Source organism: Camelus bactrianus, chromosome 6 (genome assembly GCF_048773025.1).
Source record: "Camelus bactrianus isolate YW-2024 breed Bactrian camel chromosome 6, ASM4877302v1, whole genome shotgun sequence".
In the NCBI taxonomy this organism is placed as follows: Eukaryota; Metazoa; Chordata; class Mammalia; order Artiodactyla; family Camelidae; genus Camelus; species Camelus bactrianus.
Window position 1 is genome coordinate 9856470 of NC_133544.1, and position 21037 is coordinate 9877506.

The 21037-nt window shown below is 52.7% G+C and overlaps 1 protein-coding gene across 1 annotated transcript; it reads right to left on the reverse strand.

The window, feature by feature from the left end:
- Positions 1-525: 525 nt before the first annotated feature.
- CCDC197 (coiled-coil domain containing 197) lies at positions 526-20145 on the reverse strand. Its single transcript, XM_074364833.1, has 7 exons — positions 14328-20145; positions 12790-13069; positions 11559-11616; positions 11326-11504; positions 9810-9920; positions 8679-8795; positions 526-5775 (listed from the first exon to the last, which is right to left on the reverse strand). Exons 1-7 carry the CDS (start codon positions 14432-14434, stop codon positions 5572-5574), a joined length of 1056 nt encoding a protein of 351 aa, XP_074220934.1. The 5' UTR covers positions 14435-20145; the 3' UTR covers positions 526-5571.
- Between the last annotated feature and the right edge of the window lie 892 nt (positions 20146-21037).

The following is a 21037-nucleotide window of genomic DNA, read 5'->3' on the forward strand; positions in this document are numbered from 1 at the left end:
GGCTGTTCCTGGGTGGAGAGCAGGGCTGGGCAGAGCATGACGCCCCAGGGTGAGGGGCTGGGAGTGAAGGCAGGAATGCCTAGCACCTTTGCAGCTGGGGCCATGGCAGGGAAGCCTCTTCCAGGTGTTTTCCGTTATCGCTGTCTGGCCGGCTTCCTTACCTCAACTCAGATTGGGACACACCACATTTTAAGGCAAGAGACCAGTGGGACCCATTCAAAAAGCAGAGCCACAATCAAGAAACCAGAGTTGCCAAACTTTGGAGAAAAGACAATGTGCAGGGGCCAAGGACCCTGTCTTCAGAGACTTGAAGACAATTCTGTGGGTGAAGGACTTGACAATTAGCTTTGTTCTTGGAGACGTAAAAGGTTAGGATCAATGAGATGCCATGAAGAGCTGGTTTCCAATTTTGTTTTCCAATTTTTGAATAGCTTTTCCCCCTCCTCTGGTTATAAAAGTTAACCATGCTTATTCCACAAACTTTGGAAAATATATATAAATATAAAGAAGAAAATTAAAAATTAGAATCCTACAATCCATGGCTCACTACTGTTAACGCAGAACAGAGTTCTTTATCCCTTTTCTACATCTCAGCATTCTTCAGGAACACAATTCATGCCCAGCAGGTGGATCAGATCCACACACGATGGTGATTCTTGGGTTGGAGAGAATATGGAATCTGCAGAAATGTGTGGGTGTATCTGACAGCTATTGCTGTAATACTGCATAACAAACAACCTCCAACTTCACTGGTTTACAATTATAAGCATTTATTGTGCACTCAGGGGTCTGTGGGTTGGCTGAGGATTGAATGATGTTGGTGGATCCAAGCTGCAGGTAAGGTCTGTGTCTGCTCCAAGTGGCTCTCATCCCCCTGCAACCAGGGGACTCCCAGGGGCACATAAATCCTACTGCACAATAAGTTGTAAGCCTTTGCTTGTGTCATAATCCACTAACATCCCATTGGCCAAAGCAAGTCACATAGCCAACCCAAAGTTAAGAGGTGGAGATGAATACTTTGCCCACCAGGAGCCCCTGGCAAGAGCTTGAACTTCTGTAGATGCCACCACAGGCGGGTGGAGACTTGGGACCGAAATTCAATCTGCCGCCCTGATCCCAGGGTCAGCGTCCTCCCACTTTAGAAGCACTGCTTTGGTCCCTTACATATATTCCCTTTTTTTTACATATATAATTTTTACTAAATTGGATTTACATTCAACTTTTTAAAAAAATCCTTGCTTTTTCCACTTAACTTTATACCCTATAGACAGTTTTCCTTACATCAAATATTTTTGAAAACGTAATTTAATAGCTGCAGAATCATAAGATCATGAAGTTTTGCATCATTTATTGGACTCTTCGTCTGAGATACTGAGGTTGTTTACAACTGGGTAACTGTAAGTGACAATTGGTGGGCATCTTTGTACAGACACAGTTTCTGCATTGTAATGGGCGTTTCTGGCCCATGCTTGCCCAGTGCCAGGTCCCACCTCCCTGTGATGACAGTAGCCTGATTTCCCTTTGGGGGAACCATCTGTCCCCTTCTTTCAATTCATGTGGTTGGTCTCTAGCCATGGAAGACACCTCACTAAAACTCAAACAAAAATTTGACCCAAGCCTGGGAATCAGAGTAGGGAATCTCCCACGGTTGCAGAGATTCGTTCAGGAAGAACAGGGAGCTTAGGCCTGGCCAATCAGGAATTTGTTTAGAGAGAGGCACCTGACCCAAGGTGATCCAATCAGAGTAAACTCTGGGACTTGCCAGGGTTTACTGGGAAGAGACATTCTCCCTTTTCCTCTAACCTCAACTTTAAAGGATGCAGGACTGTGCTTGTAGGCAGCCATCCTATTTACACTGAAGCCAAGATGTAGGAGCACAGAAATACACCCATGCATTTCTGGATTCTGTTGACATTGAGCTCCTGATCAAGCTGTTCCTGAAGCTCTGGAATCCCTGGTCTTTCTGTTTTATAAGCTAATTCATTCTTTCGGGCTTAAGCCAAGTTGAGTTTAAGCCAAGTTGGGCTTTCTGTCATTTTGAACCAAATAGCTCTGGTTTTATTAACATAAATTTCTTGATCTAAGAATCACTGAGCCAAAAGACAAAAAAATTTAAGCCTCTTGAGACCTCCTTCTTATCAAATTGCTTTCCAGAGAGTTTATGCAAACGTCTCAGTGTTGAAGGGCCTGTCTTACACGCATTCGTGTATTTGCTAAAAATTTTCTGATGGGCAGAAATGACATGATGTAAATTTTTAGTGAGGCGAAATAGTTTTCATGTTTATAGGCCATTTTTATTTTGTGATTTGCTGAAATGAACAATTGACATCGATTTTTTTTACTTCGTAAGAGTTTTTCGAGTATCAAAAACATTGGCTCATTTTCAAATTTCTCATCATTTCTCTCCATTTATTGTCTTTAGATATTTTGCTGTGCTCTGAGGTAGATGCACTATTGCGTCCATGCTTCTAAAGTTCTTCCCGATTCAAGACCAAGTAAATGAGGAGCAGGTTTTCCTCTCTTTGACACTGAGAAACCCAGTGTTTCACACGCTGTAATCAGAGACTAGTCGGCATCGGAACCATCTGGAATGCTTGTTAAAAATCCAGATTGGGGTTGGGGGTCTCATGCCAGAATCAGAATTTTTGAGAATAAGCCCTGTTTAGCAAGTGTCACAGGCGATTTTAATAAACATTAAAGTTGGGAAACCACCACTCAAAGGAACTGGAATATACCACAGAATACGGTGTGGAAAAAGGACATAATTTGATTTTCCTGCCAAACAGGCAATTTTCTCAGCACCAGCCATTAGCTAATAACCCAGCTCTTCCCAAATGATGTGTAGGAAGGCTTTTCTCACACTTGAAGAAAATTAAAGCTGGAATTAGATGTCAGGTAATGAGCTCTCAGTCTCAGAAAGTGTCCAAGCCCTAGGCCTCCTAGTGTCTTGGGGTCTCAGGGTCTGGATGAGCAGTCAGATGAAATGGTATTTCCAGCTTTTCCCCTCCAAATACACTCAAAGGCCTTTCTCCAGCTCATATGGAACCCAGGAGGGGAGTGCTTTAAAGCACAGGGGCAGGGCTGAGAGAGCTGTGTGACAAAAAAGCCCAGCAAGGATGACCCCCAGGGTTCAGCACATGCCAGCGGCCGGAGAGAGCAGCGCCCCTGAGCGTAGTGCCCATTTGTCAATTTTATGACCCAAGCCCCACCCAGGGGAGACTGGGAGCTCCTAAAAGACTAGGAGGCTCACTGCAAACTTAGATTAATGGCCAGGTCACTGCCACACCAGGCATCTGTTCTGATATTCCTCCTCCCCAAGGAGGGTGATCAAACATCTGAACTAGACCTACAAATGCACAACAGGCAGATGGCAGGGGACAGAATGACAACAGCTGTTCACAGACCCCTAGTGGGCAAAGCCACAAAGCCAGAGAATGGTGCTCTGGGTCCCTAAGGAGGTGTTATATCCAGCACCTTCAGCAGGTCAGATGGGGTACAGGCAGCCCTCCCAGAATGTCAGGTTCCCACAGTGCTGATGGGGCCTGGAGTCCAGGCAGGGGGAGTCGGTGCTCCAGGTGGAACAGAACCCAGCTCAGGCATTTGGGAATTTGCCATGACTCCAAAGCAGCAGTTCTCAAAGTGGGGCCGTGGGACTAGAAGCATCAGCATCACCTGGGAACTTGTTGGAAATGCAGATTCTAAAGCCTGGCCACCCCAGGCCCGCTGGATCAGATAAGGGTGGGCCCTCACTCTGTTGTAACAAGCTTTCCGAGGAATGTTCAGATCTAAGAATCCTTGGCCTAACGTGTGCCCCCACACTCCAAGGAGATTAATGGGATACTTCAGATCTCTTTGTAAAATGGATGTTGTGGGGAGAGAATGCAAATAGAGAAGAATGACTGTGGTCTGAACTGAATGTTCTGTCTCCCCCAAATTCACATGTTGAAATTCTAACCCGCAGTGTGACGCTGTTAAGAGGTGGGGGAGCCTCTTAGAGGTGATTAGGTCATGAGGGCGGAGCCCTCACAAATGGGATTAGCGTCCCTATAAAAGAGACCCCAGAGGGCTTCCTCGCCCCTTCCACCATGTGAGCCAGGAGGTGGGCTTTTACCAGACACCTGCTGGTGCCTTGGTCTTGGACTTCAGCCTCCAGAATGATGAGAAATAAAGAGCTGTTGCTAAGCCACCCGGTGTATGGTATTCTGTTACAGCAGCCAGCATGGACTAAGCCACCCCTGTGTGTGACCCCCTAGACCAAAGTCCAAACTTCCGAGCCTGGCCTTGGGGACGCCCGGTGGCTCCCCAGCACACCTTCTCAGACTTGCCCCTCGGGTTCTTTGTACTCCAGCCAAGCTGGAAGCCCTCCCCGGTGTTTCCCTCACTTTCTCTAGCCCTCCCCCAACCTCTCCTTTCTGAAATGTGACTCAAGCCCTACCTGGGTTCCAAAGCACCCTCTTTGCTCCAGAGACCTGAGAAATTGGAAACTAGAAATGATGCTTCTCAGATCCCACTTTCTTTAAACTGCTCTTAAGACCTGACCTAACCTTCTTTATCATGTTTGGCTTCCCTAATGAAGTCAGTGGCCAAGTGCTATTCAATCCCCCACCCTCCTTCCCTCCGAACCTCCTACCCCCTCTCCCAGCGGCACCTGGAATACGGCAGACCTTCAGTGTCCGTTGAAGGAACAGCAGCATCCTTTCTGAAACTTCTCTTTGAAAGTTCATTTGTTGACTTGCCACTGTTCGCCACAAACCAGTTGCCCTGAAAGCCAGCTGCTCTGAACTTTCAACTTGTCCCTGAATCAGTTAACGTCAGCAGACTCCCAGAGGTGAATCCTTCTCAGCCTGCGGGGGTTGCTAGGATGATTCTTACCCCAGCGTCTCAGTAACACCAGGCCAGTGCCATCCACGCAGACATTTCCAGTGTCAGACTGGACAGGGGACTCCCTTAGACATCCTTGCACCAAGTTCACACCAGCCCAGAAAGGGACTTTGCCTTACCCAACTCCCCCTGACAGTAGCACTCCAGGCAGCTCTGGGACCCTCAGGTGGGCAGAAGGCACTGACTGGTATTCAGTTTCTGGGAGCCAGTGGTGAGATGCCCCTCTACAAACTGAGTGCCCCCAGTCTAGTGTGGGCAAGGCCAGCTCCATGCCTCCCATAGCTCCAGGTGGCTCTTTGTGAGAGTTCCTGTGACTCGGGCATTCCCAATAGACGGGCATGTATCCAAAGCTCCTTGGTCTCAGACGATCCCACTGGGGACAGTGAGAATTGCAGCCCCGGCTTCTGGGTGCAGGTCTTCCCCCTTGGACTTCCCACCCGGCTGCTGCCTCAGGAACCTCCCTCTCTCTTTCCCCCACAGTACCAGACAGACCTCACCTTGACCCCTGCCAATCCCCCAACGCGGGAAACAGCATCCCCACAACCCCAGCTGGCCCCAGGATCCTGGCTGCCCTCTCTCTGCCCGCAGGCTGGCTCCTACCCACTTTGGAGCGCTGGCGATGAATAAAGGGGGCCACGCAGGTAAGGAGATGGTCGTGATGCTGGCAGGGTTGCATGGTCGCGGGCTGTGTCAGTACAGGCTGGAGCATTCTGAAATCTGGGTTCTGGGAAAGGGGGTTCTGGGGATCGAATCTTGACTCTTTGAATATTTCCTGAAGGGTCTGGGGTACCTTCTGAGGCCCTGGTCCTTGGGATTGTCCCCTGACCAGCACGCTCTGGGTCCCTTGAGCAGTGAGATAAACTTCACAGTCTCCATTTTGTCCAACATAAATTCCTGGGAGGAAAAAGAAATCTCTCTCACCTGCCTGTGCTCTGGCCCCTGAACACCACTTCCTAGGGACCAGAGCACCATCAAAAGTTGGCTTGCATCTCCTTTAGCTTTCACAAGGGCCCTGCGAAGAATGTTGTATCAATGCCAATTGGCAAATGAGCATACTGAGGCTCAGAGAGGTTAGGTGACTTGCCTGAAGCAACACAGCCCAGCAGTGGCAGAGCTGGATGATTCAGAGTCCAGTCCTTGTGTGGCTTTCTGAATGTGGTTGCCTGCCTCTTCTCACTGCTTCTTCCAAGAAGCCCACCCTGTCTGCCCCAGGCTCCCTCTCTGAGGGGCATTCATTTCTTATGGGCCAGGTGACCTTTACCTGCCCCCACCTCCAACTCTTTCCCCAGCACAATGCTGAGCCATGAGGGTGACTCTAAGTCTTGACGGAGTGATTGTGGAGGGAGATCTTTGGGACCCCCTGACATCACTGGGTAATTTCTTTCTTTTTCTTGGGAAGAAGATGAAATGAATGTACTATTTAGACAAATATGCCCAGACTCATACGTTCATCACTCGTATCACAACATGAAGGAGCTATGCCCCAGGGGATGCTGACTACGCAGCGCTCAGTGTGAATGGGGCCCCCGGAGCTGAGCCGCGGAGCAGGGTGCCCCTGACACTGCCTGTGAGATTCTCGTGAGAAGTTCTTCTCGGATGAGATGCAGCCTTGCTCATGGCTGACGGTCTCTGCTGGACAACACTGGACTGGGGACTTGCCCCGCGGTGTCCCAGAGGCGCTAAGAATCCTGAGTTTGAACAACTCCACTGAACCTGCCTCCAATGAGGAAGCAAGTTATGATTTAGGATGGAGCCAGTGCTGAAGACGGCAGACAGGAGCAGGTGGAAATGATGGGTCCTCGTGGTGCTACTGAGCCTTGGGTCATGCCGGGCCTGAAACCCACCCGGGCACTGAACTTCCACTCACGATGCCAGACATGCTGTTACAACAGTCAAACAACCTCAGAAAGGAAGACCAAGGCTGGAAGACTCACTTCCCAATGACAGAACTTACTACAAACCTGCAATAATCAAGATAGTGCGGTACTGAGAGTCCAGAAATAAACCTTCACATATACAGTCAGTTGATTTTTGACAAGGATGAGGAGATAATTCAATGAGGAAAGAGTAGTTTTTCAGCAAATGGTATCAAAGACAACTGAGTATCTTCATGCAAAAATGAATTTGGACCCCCTGTATTATACCATATACATAAACTAAAATGGATTATAAAATGACATACTGGAACAAAAACTATAAACTTTCTAAGAAGACTTAGGTGTAAATCTTCATGATCCTGGATTAAGCAATAATTTCTTGGAAATGATTTCTAAAGCTCAAGTAACCAAAATAAAAATTTATAAATTAGGTTTCATCAAAATTGAAATCTTTGTGTTTTAAAAAGACACCATCAAAGTGAAAAGACAACCTACAGAGTGAGAGAAAATATTTTCAAATCACTTATTTGATAAGAAACTTGTATCCAGAATATATAAAGGATATTTAGAACTTTACAATAAAGAGACAAACAATCCAATTAAAAATTGGGCAAAGGGTCTGAATAGACATATCTCCAATGAAGATACACAAATGGCCAATAAATACAAGAAAGGATCACCAGCGAAATGCAAATCACAATGAGAGACCACTTCACAACCACTAGGATGACTAGATTACAAATGACAGACAATACCAAGTGTTGACAAGGATGTGGAGAAATTGGAACCCTCATACTTTGACCATAGGATTGCAAAATTACGCAGCCACTTTGGAAAACAGTTTGGCAGTTCCTCAAAATGTTAAACATAGAGTTACCGCATGACTCAGAAATGCCACTCCGAAGTATGTACCCAGGATAACTGAAAAGATATGTCCACACAAAGACATGGGCACAACTGTTCATAGTGGCATTATTCAGATAGCCTTAAAGGGAAAACAACCCAAATGTCCATCAGTTGATGAATGGATAAACAAAATGTGGTCCATCCATACAATGGAATATTATTCAGTCATAAGAAGGAAGGACGTATGAGTCATGCTACCATATGAGTGAAACTGGAAGCCATTATGCAAAGTGAAAGAGGCCAGATATAGAATGTATTCTGGGGAGGTGATGAAAAGATTCAGGGGTTAGACACTAATGATGGTTGTGCAATTCTGACTGTACCGAAAACGCTGAAGTGTGCACTTTAAAAGGGTACATGTTAGGGTATGTGAATTTTGTCTCAGTAAAGCGAATATTACAGATAAACCAGAGATGCTGTTGTTGGTGGAAGCTGATCTGATCCCATGTCCTGCATTACTGCAGCACTAGAATTATGACTGCTAGGGGTTTTGTCCTGGTGGGGACCTGCCCAGTGAGAAGGGGAAGCTCAGTGGACTTGATGAGAGTCTGAAGTTAAAAATGAGGACCCCACACAGAGGCTCCCTCAGTCCCTGAAATGCCCCTTCTGGTGTAAACGTGGAAACACATCTGTGTGCATCTTGGTGTGTTTGTTTGCAGGTGTATCAGTGTATGTTTCATGTAGGGTATGCTGAGCTCCCACGTGAGTGTACACCCAGTGTGTGTGTGTGTGTGTGTGTGTGTGTGTGTGTGTGTGTGTGTGTGTGTGCATGTGTGATGTGCCGGGATGGGGCTACACATTAAGACCAGGCAGGGCAGGAGTGAGTTCCTTTACAGCCCTCTGACCCTGCACCCAATTGATGCTCATTACAGGTTTGTCCAGAAGCTAAAAGAGACCCTGACACCCAACTGCACCCACACGGGGGCCAGGCAGCTGCGGAGGGAGGGGCTGATAGGGCAGCGAAGCAGGACAGGCTCAGGTGGGAGGCGAGCCTGGGGCAGCGGAAGCCCTCACCTGGATCAGGTTGAGCTTGGAGAAGAGGCCCATGCTCTTGGGCATGCCGCGGGCAGGGGAGCAGCACTGCTGGGCCATGTGGTTGATGGCCACTTGCATGTGGTTGAGCAGCTGGTTCTGCAGGATGAGAAGGCTCAGGCCCTCTCCCAGAATCCCCCACCCCCTGTCCCCAGCTCCCTCAGGCCAGAGCAGCCTCCTGGAGCCAGGATCCCCCTTCTCATCCTGGTCTGTGCTCCACACCCAAAGGGGCTTGGATGAGTCCCCACCCTCCTCGGGGCCAGAGCATCCTTCCCTGCAAAGGAGGACACTGGACCGACTAACTTTCCAGAGGGTCCTCCCGGCTGGGGACATCTGTGGTCTACACCCAGGGAAGGGGCCAGAAGAGGGCGTGGAGGAGGGCGGGCTTGACTGCAGGCCCTCAGGGCTGTGATCAGCTGCAGCAGCCTTGCTTTCCACCTTAAAGAGAAAGACCCAGAAAGGGCTCTATAAACTGTGGCCAATCCAGCGCCCTCCCTCAACCTTCAGCAGCCCACAGACCCCAACCCTCATGACTTTCAAACTAGAAGCCCACGGAGCCTAAGAAGGTCCCACATTTGCTGACTGCACCCTGCCCATGTGAAAGGCGCAGCCTTGTGTGCCAGGCCTCGCTCCCCCGTGTCCTCCCAGCAGCCCCTGGGGCCGAAGGAGCCCAGGCTGTGGTATGGGAAGCACCCGGGGGTCTGAAGGGTAACTGGTCCACAATCCTAAGGCCAGTATGAAGCAGCTCAATGGATTAAGCCCAGCAATCCTGGCCCCTGACTTCAGCCCTGACTTGTTCCTTCTGAGCATCACTCTTCTCATCTGTGAAATAGGTATGAGTAAGAATCAACCAGTATTTACAAGTGCACATGCTAGGTTCTGGGACTGGACTGGGGATCCCAGCTGGTTCTCTTGGTAGAGCTCGGTCCTTAACTATCAGTGGCCTCAGTTCTCCCACCTGCGAAGTAACAGCATCTGCCTCATTTGAGAGAAGCCCTTTGAACGCTAGCAGCCAGCAGGGAGGGGTAAGTGGGTGTGTGTGGGTGTGGGTGTGTGTTGGGGGCCGATGATTATTGAGGAGATGGCAGCCCCCAGCCAGCAGACTGGACTCACATTACAGCTGCCCGTGTCCTTCTGGTAGGTGACACCACGTTCCAGCGGCTGCCACTGCTCCTGCTTGCGGTGACACCTCCTCTGCAGCTGGCACAGCTGGATCTTGAGGCTCTGTGGCGAGAGGGGTTGGGTCACCTCGATGCAGCCAATCCTCCCGCACCGTCTGCCCTGGGACTGGTCCCGGTCCCGACGAGCTCACCACTCAGGGCGGTCTGAGCAATGATGCAGATGGAGGAGGGGAACGTTCCAGGTGGTCAGGGGCATCCAAAGCACCAGGGATGCAGGAAAGGTCATGTCCAAGCCGACTGGGTTTGAATCCCAGCTCAGCCCCAGAGCCCCATTTTCCTCACTGTAACCAGAGCCACCAGTCTGGACCCTTTCAGTCACAGGGGCTGTTGGGAGGACCTGGGGGGAGCAAGGCTGTGAAGACCTGCGGCCCAGGCCTGAGGGGCTCACTCCCCGCCAGGCCCCATGGGCTGTGTTTGGAGGACACAGGATATACACATGTCCTCCTGTCTCTGAGCCCTAGTTCCCTTACTTAGAAAATGAGAGGAGTAGCACGCCTGGGACTAACGTTTAACTCAGAATTAATAGAAATAATATTTTAATGCAATGTTTAAAAAAAATCAAAGTTAAGGCAAAAAAAATCCATGATGAACAAAATATAAAAAATTTAAACGCAGTTGGGATCCAACCGTGCACTTTGCACACTCACCTCACTCACCTCCTCTAGTCTCAGCTCTAGGAATAGAAGCACCTACCTCCAGGTGCTGGGGTGAGATTTAAATGAGATCAAGCTTATTAAGTGCTTCTCACCGGCACTCGGCCCATGAAGGAAAAAAGGCACTAAATGGTGTAGAATTTCAGTGGTGCCACTAGGGGGCAGAGACTCGCTGCAAACACCATGCCATGGTCCTTTGCAAGAATCAACGCACCTGTCAGCCTTCCTCTCCAAGTCCCCTTCCTCTTATGTCCCCGTCCCCTCCGTGTCTCCAGGTCTCAGCTGCCGCACAAAAATTCATCCTGCCATGACTTTGCCAAGGCAGTTTCTTCTGCACAGAATGCCCATCCCTCCTGGCGAATATTCAACTTATTAAAAGATGAACCAAATAGGATAACTTCTTGGGGCACTTACTCACAACCACCTACTAGCTAGGCTGCGTTGCCCTCACTTGACAGAGGAAGAAACGGAGGCTCAGAAAAGGTACAGACTTGCCCAGGGTCAGTCAGCTAGTCAGAAGCTGAGCTGGAATTTGAACCCCAGTCTGTCCGAATCCAGATCTCCTGGCTTTTCTGCCAGGAACACCTCTTAAGCATAAGTTGAGCCTCCCTCAGGAGAAACCCCGAGTCAGCCAGCAGAAGGGGAGGGAAAGGGGTACACAACAAGGCTCTGGAGTGACAGCCCCTCCCCCGCAGCCCACCCCTGCTTCCCCTCTGTCCCCCCCCCACCACCGGGGTGCAGAGGAAGGGATTCCCTGGGTCAAGGGGAAGGGGCCAGGTTTCAGGCAGCTGTTACCGGGATAAGAGCCCTGTGGCCCTCCTCTAGAGACGCCAGGCTCTGGTGGACCGCCTGGCTCATCCTGGAGAAGGCCTGCACATGCTTCTGGACGTCCTGGCTGACTGTGAAGAGCCTCCCGTAGTGCTCCACCATGGCCTCCACCAGGGCTCCCTCTGGCTCCTCCCCTTGGTTGTCGCCTATGGGGACAGCGTCGAGGCAGGATGGGCGGGCACAGGATGCCCCGCCCTCACCTGCCCCTTGCCGTGATGCTAATAAGGCGGGTGGGGCTTCTGCTGTTGCTCCAGGACCCTGAAGTTGAGAGGCGCAGGCAGTCCACACAAGGCTCACTCCAAAACAGCAGAACTGGTCCAGCAGATGCCTGGCCCCATCACCCAACACCCATCTCTTCAAAAGAAGCATCAACACTTGAAAGGCCACCTCAGGGCTGAGAATGGGGATTCTGGATCTAGGCTGCCCAGTGAGGCAGGAGACTGCCCCCCAAGAGAAACTGCTGTTAGGGGGGAGCCTGCAGGAAGAGGACAGGGATCACTGCTGAACTGAGTGAGGAGGTCCCCAGTTTTGGTGGGTATTCATTTTGGATGGGTTGAACAGGGTGGAATCACTGGACTAGGAAGGCCCCAAACTAGGAGGCTGCTAGAAGCAGCCTTGGGTGCTGGGTCTGTTTCAAGCCCTGTGTGTGACCCGGGGCCCTACCCCCTTCCTTGGCTTGGTGATCAAGGCTCTTTGGTGCTACTCAACCTTCCAATCTCACCTCCCAGCATCCTCTGCCGGATTCTGGCGCCCCAGCACACTGGAACTCACCATTCCCAAACCCACCACGCAGGGCCATGGCTCCAGCCTACATTTGCGTTGTTCTCTCTGTCTGCAATGCTGTTCCCTTTTGCTGAACTCATTTGGGCCACCTGAGAGGCCACCTCCTCCATGAAGTCTTCCCTGATCTCCAGGGCAAAGTCACTGGGGCTCCTGCAGCTCCAGAGCACTTAGCCCCGTGGCTATGAAATCAGATAGACCGGAGTCTGAGACCCAGCCCCACCACTTCCTGGCGGGGCAACCTTGGGCAAGTCCCTTAATGTCTCTGAGCCTGGATAACACACTTGTCAGAAGCTCATAAGGAGAGGAAAGAAAGATTTACTAAAGAGCCTAGCACAGAGTAAATATTTCATCAACAGCAATAGTAATTTTTATTAGTGATGATGCTGAGATAATAATAATGATACTAAAAATAAAAACACATATGTTTGTTTCCCCTTGCCTTTCCTCTCAAGTTTTCAGCACTGATAACAATGGATTCTGGTACCAGTTATGATAAAACACAAAAACCCATTTCAGATGTCTGTGTAATTTTAGTTCCTAACAGCAAAACTGAAGACACACGAGGAATCAGTAACAGCCGGCATTTACTGGGTGCCAGTCGGCGCCGAGCTGCTTGCTCACGAGCTGAGTTCATCCCGTCCCCGGAACAGTTGCTATTCCCACCGTGCAGAGAAGGAAACCGAGGTGCTGAGAACTTGCCGCAGGCCTGGCCACTGGTGCGAGGCCGGCTCCACCACCCACCCTGCAGGCGAGCTCGAGGCTCAGTAAGGTCACATGTGCCCCTGGGCCGAGGCTGGGAGGCAGCCGCAGAGAGGACAGACCTTCTGAGGAAGCTACATACGTACCCTTGGGGATTTTCTCAAGGACCTTGATCAGATAATCTTCAAAACGCTTGTGCTTCTCCACCTCCCTCTTCAGCCTCCTCTGCCTGTAGAGACATTTCGGTGCTGGTGAGAGCCAGGCATGAGAACGTGGTTTGGAGGCTCCCGGGTTGTGACCCCTTGTGGGGACCACCCTCTATGAATGGACCCACACTGGGCCAGCCACTCTCCCCATCAGTGGGCCACTGACTTGAGTCTCCACCCCATTCTACTGCTGAGTAAACTGAGCCACAGACAGGTCAAACTGATGCCTGTGGTCAGGCCACGAGGAAGGGGCCCCTGGGAGGGCAAGGCCAGGTTTTTCTAGTGTGGGGTCTACAGAGCTTCTCCTGGAGGCTGAGCAGGTGGTAGAAGGCCTAAGCTCCCAGCAGCTGGTGACCCGGCCAGGTGCTTCACCTCTCTGTGCCTGGGTGGCCCATCTGTGACAGGGGTAACCAGACCCTTCTTCAAGGCTGGCAGGGACTGGGCCTGGGGTGCCCTGTACATCATAAGCACTCAGTCTGAGGTGGGGGCCGCAGCAGCTCCCAGAGGGGGATGGCCATGCGCTGCAGCCCAGCCATGCTTGACTGTCAAGCGGCATCACTAAGCAAGATGAGTCTCTAGTAGGCTGCCTGCCCTGGGCCCATTCAAGGTCAACAGTCAAGGGCAAAGGGCAGAGTGGGACAGGGCTGTGGTGGGTATCTGAGTGACTGCTGAGTGTCCCAGGGCAAGCCACTCTGCATCTCAGGCCCCATTTCCCCATCCATGCAGTCCTGAAAAAGCAGGGGGAAATGCCTTCCCGGCAAACACCATGGTGCTAAACCTTACTGGGATTGGGAAGCCCTGTGTGGCTCTGATGGACGGGTTGGAAGTTTTCTCCATAAAATTGCTCATAGGCACATCTTTCTGCGTCTAATTCAGGCTTTTGTGGGCAGCCTGAAATTGAAGGCCTTCCCAGAGGACAAGGACCCAGGGTTTCCACTCGGAACCAGGGTGGCAACCCCGCAGGTTAATTTTGGAGAGGCTGAGCTGACAGGTGCAGGGAAGGCCACCCACAGCCCTGCCTTCATGATGGGAGACTAAGCTTGCGCAGGGTCTGAGACTGGCCCGAGGTCTGAGGTCAAAGGGTGGGAGCTAAGGCCCTGTCCTCCTCACCACTCGCAGATCAGCTGCCCCTCCTGATTTACCCCCAGGCATCACTCCCCTCCCTGTCTATTTCCTGGCCCAGTCTCTTCAGGCAGTTTTGCTCAGTCCCAGCCACTTAGCCCACTGCAGTGGCACTGGGGCTGAGGCAGAAGGCACAGTGGGGCCCAGGACAACTCATACTTTGCCTGGAGCTGGCAGAGTTCCTGGAACAGCACCTGCAGGTCCCTGTCCTTGTCACTGGTATTGCTTGGGCCAGCCCTCTGGCCACTGTCCACAGCCGTCGGCATTGCCCCTCACTACCTCAGGCTGCACTGGACGATGAGGGCCACATGGGCCAGGCAGGAAGAGGACGAGTGGCCGCAGCAACAGTCAAGGCCACAGTTTTCTCTTCTGAGCCTCCTGACCGTCCTCAGAAGCCAGGTTACATTCCAACTTCATAGAAAAGGAAACAGAGGTTCAGAGGGGGCCCCTGTGACCAGCTCAAGGACATACAATGGGACTGGATTTGGACTTGGGTTTCATTAAATCCAAAATATGGGACCTCTGAGCTGTGCCCCCAGCTCTGGAGGGATCAAATGTGCCATTCTGCAGTGGCATCAAGTCTCAAGGACACCAAGATGCCTGGGACTTCTAACCTATGCTGGCTTCCAGGAGCATTCAGGAAAGAGTCCTAAGGTCAGAGCTGGGGCTGGTTCAGAGAGTGGCCTGCACAGGGAGAAGGCACTTAGCAATCTGCCTCTACCTACCCACCCCTCCACTCTGTTACGCATTTAACTGACACCATATACTCTGAGCTTCTACAGAGCTTATCCAGCCAGATTGGGAGCCAAGACAGACACTTTGAATAAGCTCATGGTCAAGCTGGGAAGGTGGCCTAGTTAACAGGTAGTTTCAACACAGTGTGGCAAAGAGTTCCCGGGCCACTCGCCTAAGCCTGGTTGCTCATTGTGGCCAAAAGAAGAAAGTCTCGCTAAGTGCTGTTCATTGGCCATCCGCCGGGCCAGCCCCAGCACGTGAGAGGACCAGGGAGAGAAAGTGAGGGCTGCACGGTCAGCCTTTCCAGCTCTGAGCATCCGGCATGGGGATGTGAGCACGGGGAGGAGGAAGGGGACCATTGACTCACCCGACAGCTCCAGGAGCACAAAGTCACAGCCAGCCTGTGACATCACAATGCTGGCTCCTATCTTCACAGCATGTCCATTGTAGGATCCACCTGGGGGTGCAGGGCTCGATTCCCCACGGTCCTGTGGCCCTCCGCACCCTGCCCCCTGGTTCAGTTCCAAGGAGAAGGGGTGGAGAAGCACTGGTGACCCCAGGGAAGACGTGGGCTATGTTTGCCTTTCTTTCTAGGCTGGTCATCTTGGTCAAAGATCAAGGTGGGGGTCTTTCTTGATGTTCCCATTTTGTGAGTTTCCCAAATCCCACTGGCTTGTCCTGGGACTCCCCCTCTTACCTCCTCTTATCTGATTTTGGGTAGCTATAGCTCGGGCACTTCCCCAGCTAGGACACTCAGCCACCATGGAGGGCTCAGCCCTGCCCGTGGCTCAGGACAAAGCCTGGCCCAGGGCAGGGGAGGGGGAAACTGAAGGAGCCTTCGGGACCTAACCCTGGGCCCTGTCCCTGCTCCTGCCTGTGGCTCGGCCCTGTTACCTGGTGTTGGAGCTGCTGGGCCTGTGCCACTGGGGGAAGCTGGGCCTGGGGCCCACCCCGATATCCCCGCTCCATTCACTCTCCAACCAGCTGACCAGGCCTTTCTCAGGGCCTCTGCAGAGGGCAGCCTGGGAAGTCATAGCCTCAGGGGGGTTGGGAAAGGATGCTGGGTGGGGAGGGCCTGCAGTGAGGGCAGAGGTGGCGGCAGGGGCTGGGGCAGGGGCAGGGATTGGGGCCTATGCAGGGACGGAAACAGGGTTGAGGCTGATGGTGGGATGTGAGGTCAGGTCTGTGGCTGGAGCTGGGGCAGGGGCTGGGGCTCTGACTAAGGCTGGGACAACGGCTAATCCAGAGAAACTGGGCTCACTGTTATTCTTGGACAATTCCCCCATCTCTCACTTAGCAGTTCCCCTCCTCACCCCATCAGTGGGCAATGGATTTGATCCTACTTGGCCGGGGAGTCCCTGAGAAGGTCTGTCTGCCCCTCTATGGTCCTGGAGCCCATCAAACATTTGTTGAGACCAACCAAGAAATGAAGGTGGGCAGGGCCTGGTTCTGGCTTTGGGTTCAGAAAAGGGAAAGCTGGCGCAGAGGGAGAGAAGCCCAGGGTGTGGATCTGCCCAGGGGGTCAGAGTCTGGGGGTGGAATGGGGTGGGGAGGAGGGTTAGAGGAAGTCCCTCCAGAGTGACAATGTCTGAGGTGGTTCTTGAGGATAAGAATGAGCAAGAAGAAGTAAGGTGGGAAGGGCATTCCTGGCAGAAGGAACGGCAGGGATGAAGGTTCAGAGGCACAAAGTAACAGGCATGGACTGGGAGAACCGTAGGCAGATCCTTAAAAGCAGAAGGTGAAGGTCAGAATGGGAATGGTTTGGGATGTGTCTGGAGAAGCTGCCAACAGGGACCAGGGTATATCAGCCAGGATCTCCGGTTGCCTGCAACAGAAACTGACAGGGCTACCCTGGGCAGAGGACATCAGTGGAAAGCCATGAGGGATTACGTAGAATCAGAGGAAAGGCTGGTGGGGAGGGTATAGCTCAGTGGTAGAGTACATGCTTAGCATGCGTAAGGTCCCAGGTTTGATCTCATTCCATTAAAATAATTAAATAAACCTAAATACCACCACCCACCAGAAAAAATAAAAGAAGAAGAAGAAGAAGAAGAAGAAGAAGAAGAAGAAGAAGAAGAAGAAGAAGAAGAAGAAGAAGAAGAAGAAGGAGAAGGAGAAGGAGAAGGAGAAGGAGAAGGAGAAGGAGAAGAGAAGGAGAAGAGAAGGAGAAGAAGAAGAAAAAGAAGAACCACCTAGGCTCAGAGAGGACAGGGGCTCAGGGCAGCCCTGGAGATCCAGGCAGCAGGAACTCAGGGGGATAACCCCCAAGATGAACCCTTCCAACCCCTTTCCATCATCTCCTCAAGAATCAAGGTCCTTAGAGAACATGCCCAATTGGCTGAGCCTGGGTCATGTGCCTGCCCCTTGGCTTGACTGACAGTCACATCATAGGATCTGCACTGAGGGCTGGAGGTTTCCCAGAGGGAATCCTGGGGCTTTTAACTCCAGAAGGGGAAATGGACACTGAGCAGGTGCTCACCGCCTGGAGGCTTGGAGAAGCCAGGCCAAGTAGTCTGGGCTTTATCCTGAAGGCACCGGACAGCTGAAGGAGTAACATGATCAGACTGGCATTTTGGAGCACGCTATCCCGTCAGGCTCAGAGTGGAGGGGAGGCAGGGAGGCCAGCTGCCGCAGGGGCTCACGTTCACCAGCACACTTGTCAGCATTTTCCACGTGGGGGTGAATTTAACATGACACGTCCATGAGATCAAACCTGGTATCACGCAGATGGAGAAACTGAGGGCCAGAGAGGTTAAGTAACTTGCCCAAGGTCTCGCAGCTGGGAAACTATTGAGCTGAGATATTAATTCAGGAATCAGGATTCCAGAAACTCTGGGAAGTTGAGTTGCTGGGATACAGGGGTCCTATAAGCCAAGACATAGGGTGAGGGAGGCTGCTTGTGGGGAGCTTCTGTTAGTGCTCTGGGCGTCAGGCCTTCATTCACGAAAGACGCATGACTGACCCTCCCCAGGTAAAAGCAGATGGTGGAGCAGCCGAGCAGACCCTCATGTCTTCCCAGGCTCAAATCCCCTGGTACCTCATCTCCCGGCAGCTTAGAGCCCTAAACTCCTTGACCTGGTACAGCAGGGGTGGGGGTGGCGGTTGTGGGGATGGTGGAATGGTCCGCTTCCCAGGGATGATTTTATTTTTGGCCAGAAATATCTCGCACATGGACAAGGCTGGGGGACAGACAGGTTCTGGAGATCCTTGTCCCCATCAGGCCCTAAAGAGCCCTACAGAAAGACTGCCATCATTACCAGAGACTGGCACCCGTGTGGGATTACTGCTGCCTGGCTCTTTGCCTGGAGTCTCTCAATGAATTCTCAGAACAGTCCTCCAAGGGGAGGAGCCTCGATCCATTCTGCAGATGAGAACACTGAGGATCGATGAGGCAAAGTAGCTTGTCAAATGCACACGGCTAATAGCTGTTCACAGGGCTGGCTGTGTAATTTGTGAGACCCAGTGCCACGTGAAAATGCTGGGCACCCTGCTCAGAAAATTCAGAATTCCAAGACTGAGATGGCAGAACATAAAACCCAATAGGGAATCTCTTGAGCGTGAGCCCTGCCCAGCTGCGTAGGTCCTGTGCTGCTGGGATCTGAACCCAGGTCTAGGGATTCTAGAACCTGTTGTGAAACTCCACCCACTGCCTTCCAAACCCTGCCCCAGAGCCCTCCTCACTGCCCTGGTTCAACCTTTTCCTCCTCTCCCCTCTCCAGCAAGCTGCAGTGATTCGGGGAGGAGTTGTGGGCGTACCTTGAGGCTGAAATAAACTTTAGACGAGAGAAGGCTAAGGCGAGAGACGCAGGACCAGCTGGTAGGGGCCAAGGTCTCAGACCTCCCAGCGCAGCCTCTATCCCATGGGCTTTGGGAGAGAGAAAGCCAAGGCCAAGCTCTCTGATACAGACAGCTGGGGGCCCGCTTCAAGGGCAGAGCCACAATTAAGTGGCAATAGAACCCCCTTTTAAAAAGCCTTAGCAAGGACTCTTGGGGCTAGAATTTGACCCCAGAGCTTGAGTTTCACAGCACAGCAGAAGGGAAGGCTGGATCAGGCCTCCACCCAGAATTCCAGCTCCGCCTGCTCTGCAGCCCCAAATGCTCCCCTAACAGGGACAAGGCCGGCCTTCTGTACCCACAGGTGATGCCCAGGATGCAGAGGGTGAGGCTCTGGAACCAGGTAGGCCTACCAGCTGTGTGACCTTAGGAAAAGTACATAACCTCACTGAGCCTCCTTTTCCTGAAACACAAAGTGGAGCTAATACAACCTGGGATTAAATGAAATAATCACATAGAGCACATAACATCATCTCAATTTTTTTGAAAATAGCGTGTGCGTGCATGTACAAAGAGGAAGGTCAAGAGGGATAGGAATAAACTTTTAGGACCTTATTTTAAGGGGAATGTGAAGCCTGTGGGGGGTGAGGGGCTTGGAGTAGGGACAAGGAAGACCAGCAGGGCCTTAGTGATTCTGCTGGAATTTTGCTAAGACCTGGCACTGCTTAGATTCCCCCACCCCCACTGAGATGACTCTCAGGTCTGTCCCTACCCTCTCCCTCCCACTCCAGCAAAAACCAGAGCAGCCCAGGGCCCAAGATGCTGAGCTGTGGCCCCTCCTCCTCTGAGGCCCCCAGCCTGGCTCCAACCCATGTCCTTGCCCTGTGTCAGGGACTGTCCCAGATCGCAGAGCTAGGACTCAACCAAGCAGAGCCTGGGACGCTCCAAGGCCATTTCTGAGGCAGTTCTCCTGAGTCTGGGCCCTCCTGGGAGGGAGGACAGAGGCACTGGCCGAGGTCCCAGGGTCTATCAATGGGGGCTGGGCCTTCCAATACTAGGATCGTGACATCTTGGCTCCCTGCCTCAAACATGCTGGTGACGACAGGCTTTAAGGAATGTCACCGCAATGTAGGAACTGGGGTCGCTGACTGAGCAGCAGAGCTACCCGCCCACCTTGGATGCTGATCTTGCACTGATAGGTGAGAGGATAAAGGTCTGTCTCTGGTAGGCCCCAAACCACCTCTGCACGGTCTCCCCTACACAGTCCACGCCCTCAGCCTGGCCTGCCGACTCCTCCAGCCCCATGCCTGCCCTTCCCCTCCCCTACACTCTGGCCATGCCCACCCCCACAGGCTTCAAGACTGCAGGCCTGGGCTCCCACTGTGCTCTCTGCCTGGGATGCCCTGCGCCCACGGGTGCACCTAGACAATCTCCATCTGCTGGGACTCAGGGCAGCCTGCTCCTTTGTTGGAAGGCCTTCCCCACCCCACTCACCCCCCCCCCCGTCCCCCACCACTCTTCCTCCCTAACTCCCACCCCTCCTCCCTCTCCTCCTTCCCCCTCCCCTCCCCCACCTCTCGGCCTGGCTCCCACAGGTAGGGGCGCACATCCAGCAGCTGATGCCGCTTCTGGCTCTTAGGAGGGCTCATGGCAATAGTTACAGTTACTGAGCACTTGCCTCCAGCACCCACTGCCCTGGACCTTCTCATTAAGCCTCACACCAGCCTGGTGAGGAAAGGGCTAGTCATGGCTCTCGAGTTACAGGTGAGAACTTGGGACCAAGAGAAGGGCTGAGTCAACGCCCAGCAGCTGCCGGGAGGGGAGACAAGACCGCAGCGGCCACCTGTGCAGCACCTACCCTAACCCCGCCCGGCCGCCCCACAGAACCTGGCCGGAGGGCGGGGGCAGAGGAAGCCCAGGTCCAAGAGCGGCCAAGGCAGCGGCGTGTGGGCAGGTGCAGCGAGGCCGGGGGCCCGGAGAGCACAGGGGCTGCAGAAGGCCTGGGGCCTGAGCGCGGAGGCCTTGGAGGTCCTGCCGAGATGCCCGGGCAGCAGGCGTCAGAGACAGCCCGTCTTCATCCTCCTGGGATCCACATCCCCCAGGGGACGCAGCAGCCGTCAACCCGACAGGCCCCAGACTACCTGGGTCAGAAACCAGGCCACTGGGCACCGCAGCCCGGAGATTATCTTCAGGCCCCCACCGTCCCTCTCCCGGGACGTGCGGCACAACAGAACCTGATCCCGCTGGGCCCCGCGTTGCAGCTAAATATAGGCCCAGAGGCCCTGAGAGAAGGGCGAGCCTGAGGGGCCAGCTGGCCAGCCAGGAGGGGCCACCCACAGGCCTGCATCAACAAGAAGAGT

Bases quoted from the DNA above. Each gene is read 5' to 3' on its own strand.
- CCDC197 (XM_074364833.1), bottom strand. From the start codon at position 14,434: ATGCCGACGGCTGTGGACAGTGGCCAGAGGGCTGGCCCAAGCAATACC. The intron at 9,921-11,325 runs GTAACAGCTGCC...CTCTCGCCACAG, and splicing joins GCCACAGGGCTCTTATCCCG to AGCCTCAAGATCCAGCTGTG. The intron at 5,776-8,678 runs GTGAGGGCTTCC...TTTTCCTCCCAG, and splicing joins CCAAGCTCAACCTGATCCAG to GAATTTATGTTGGACAAAAT.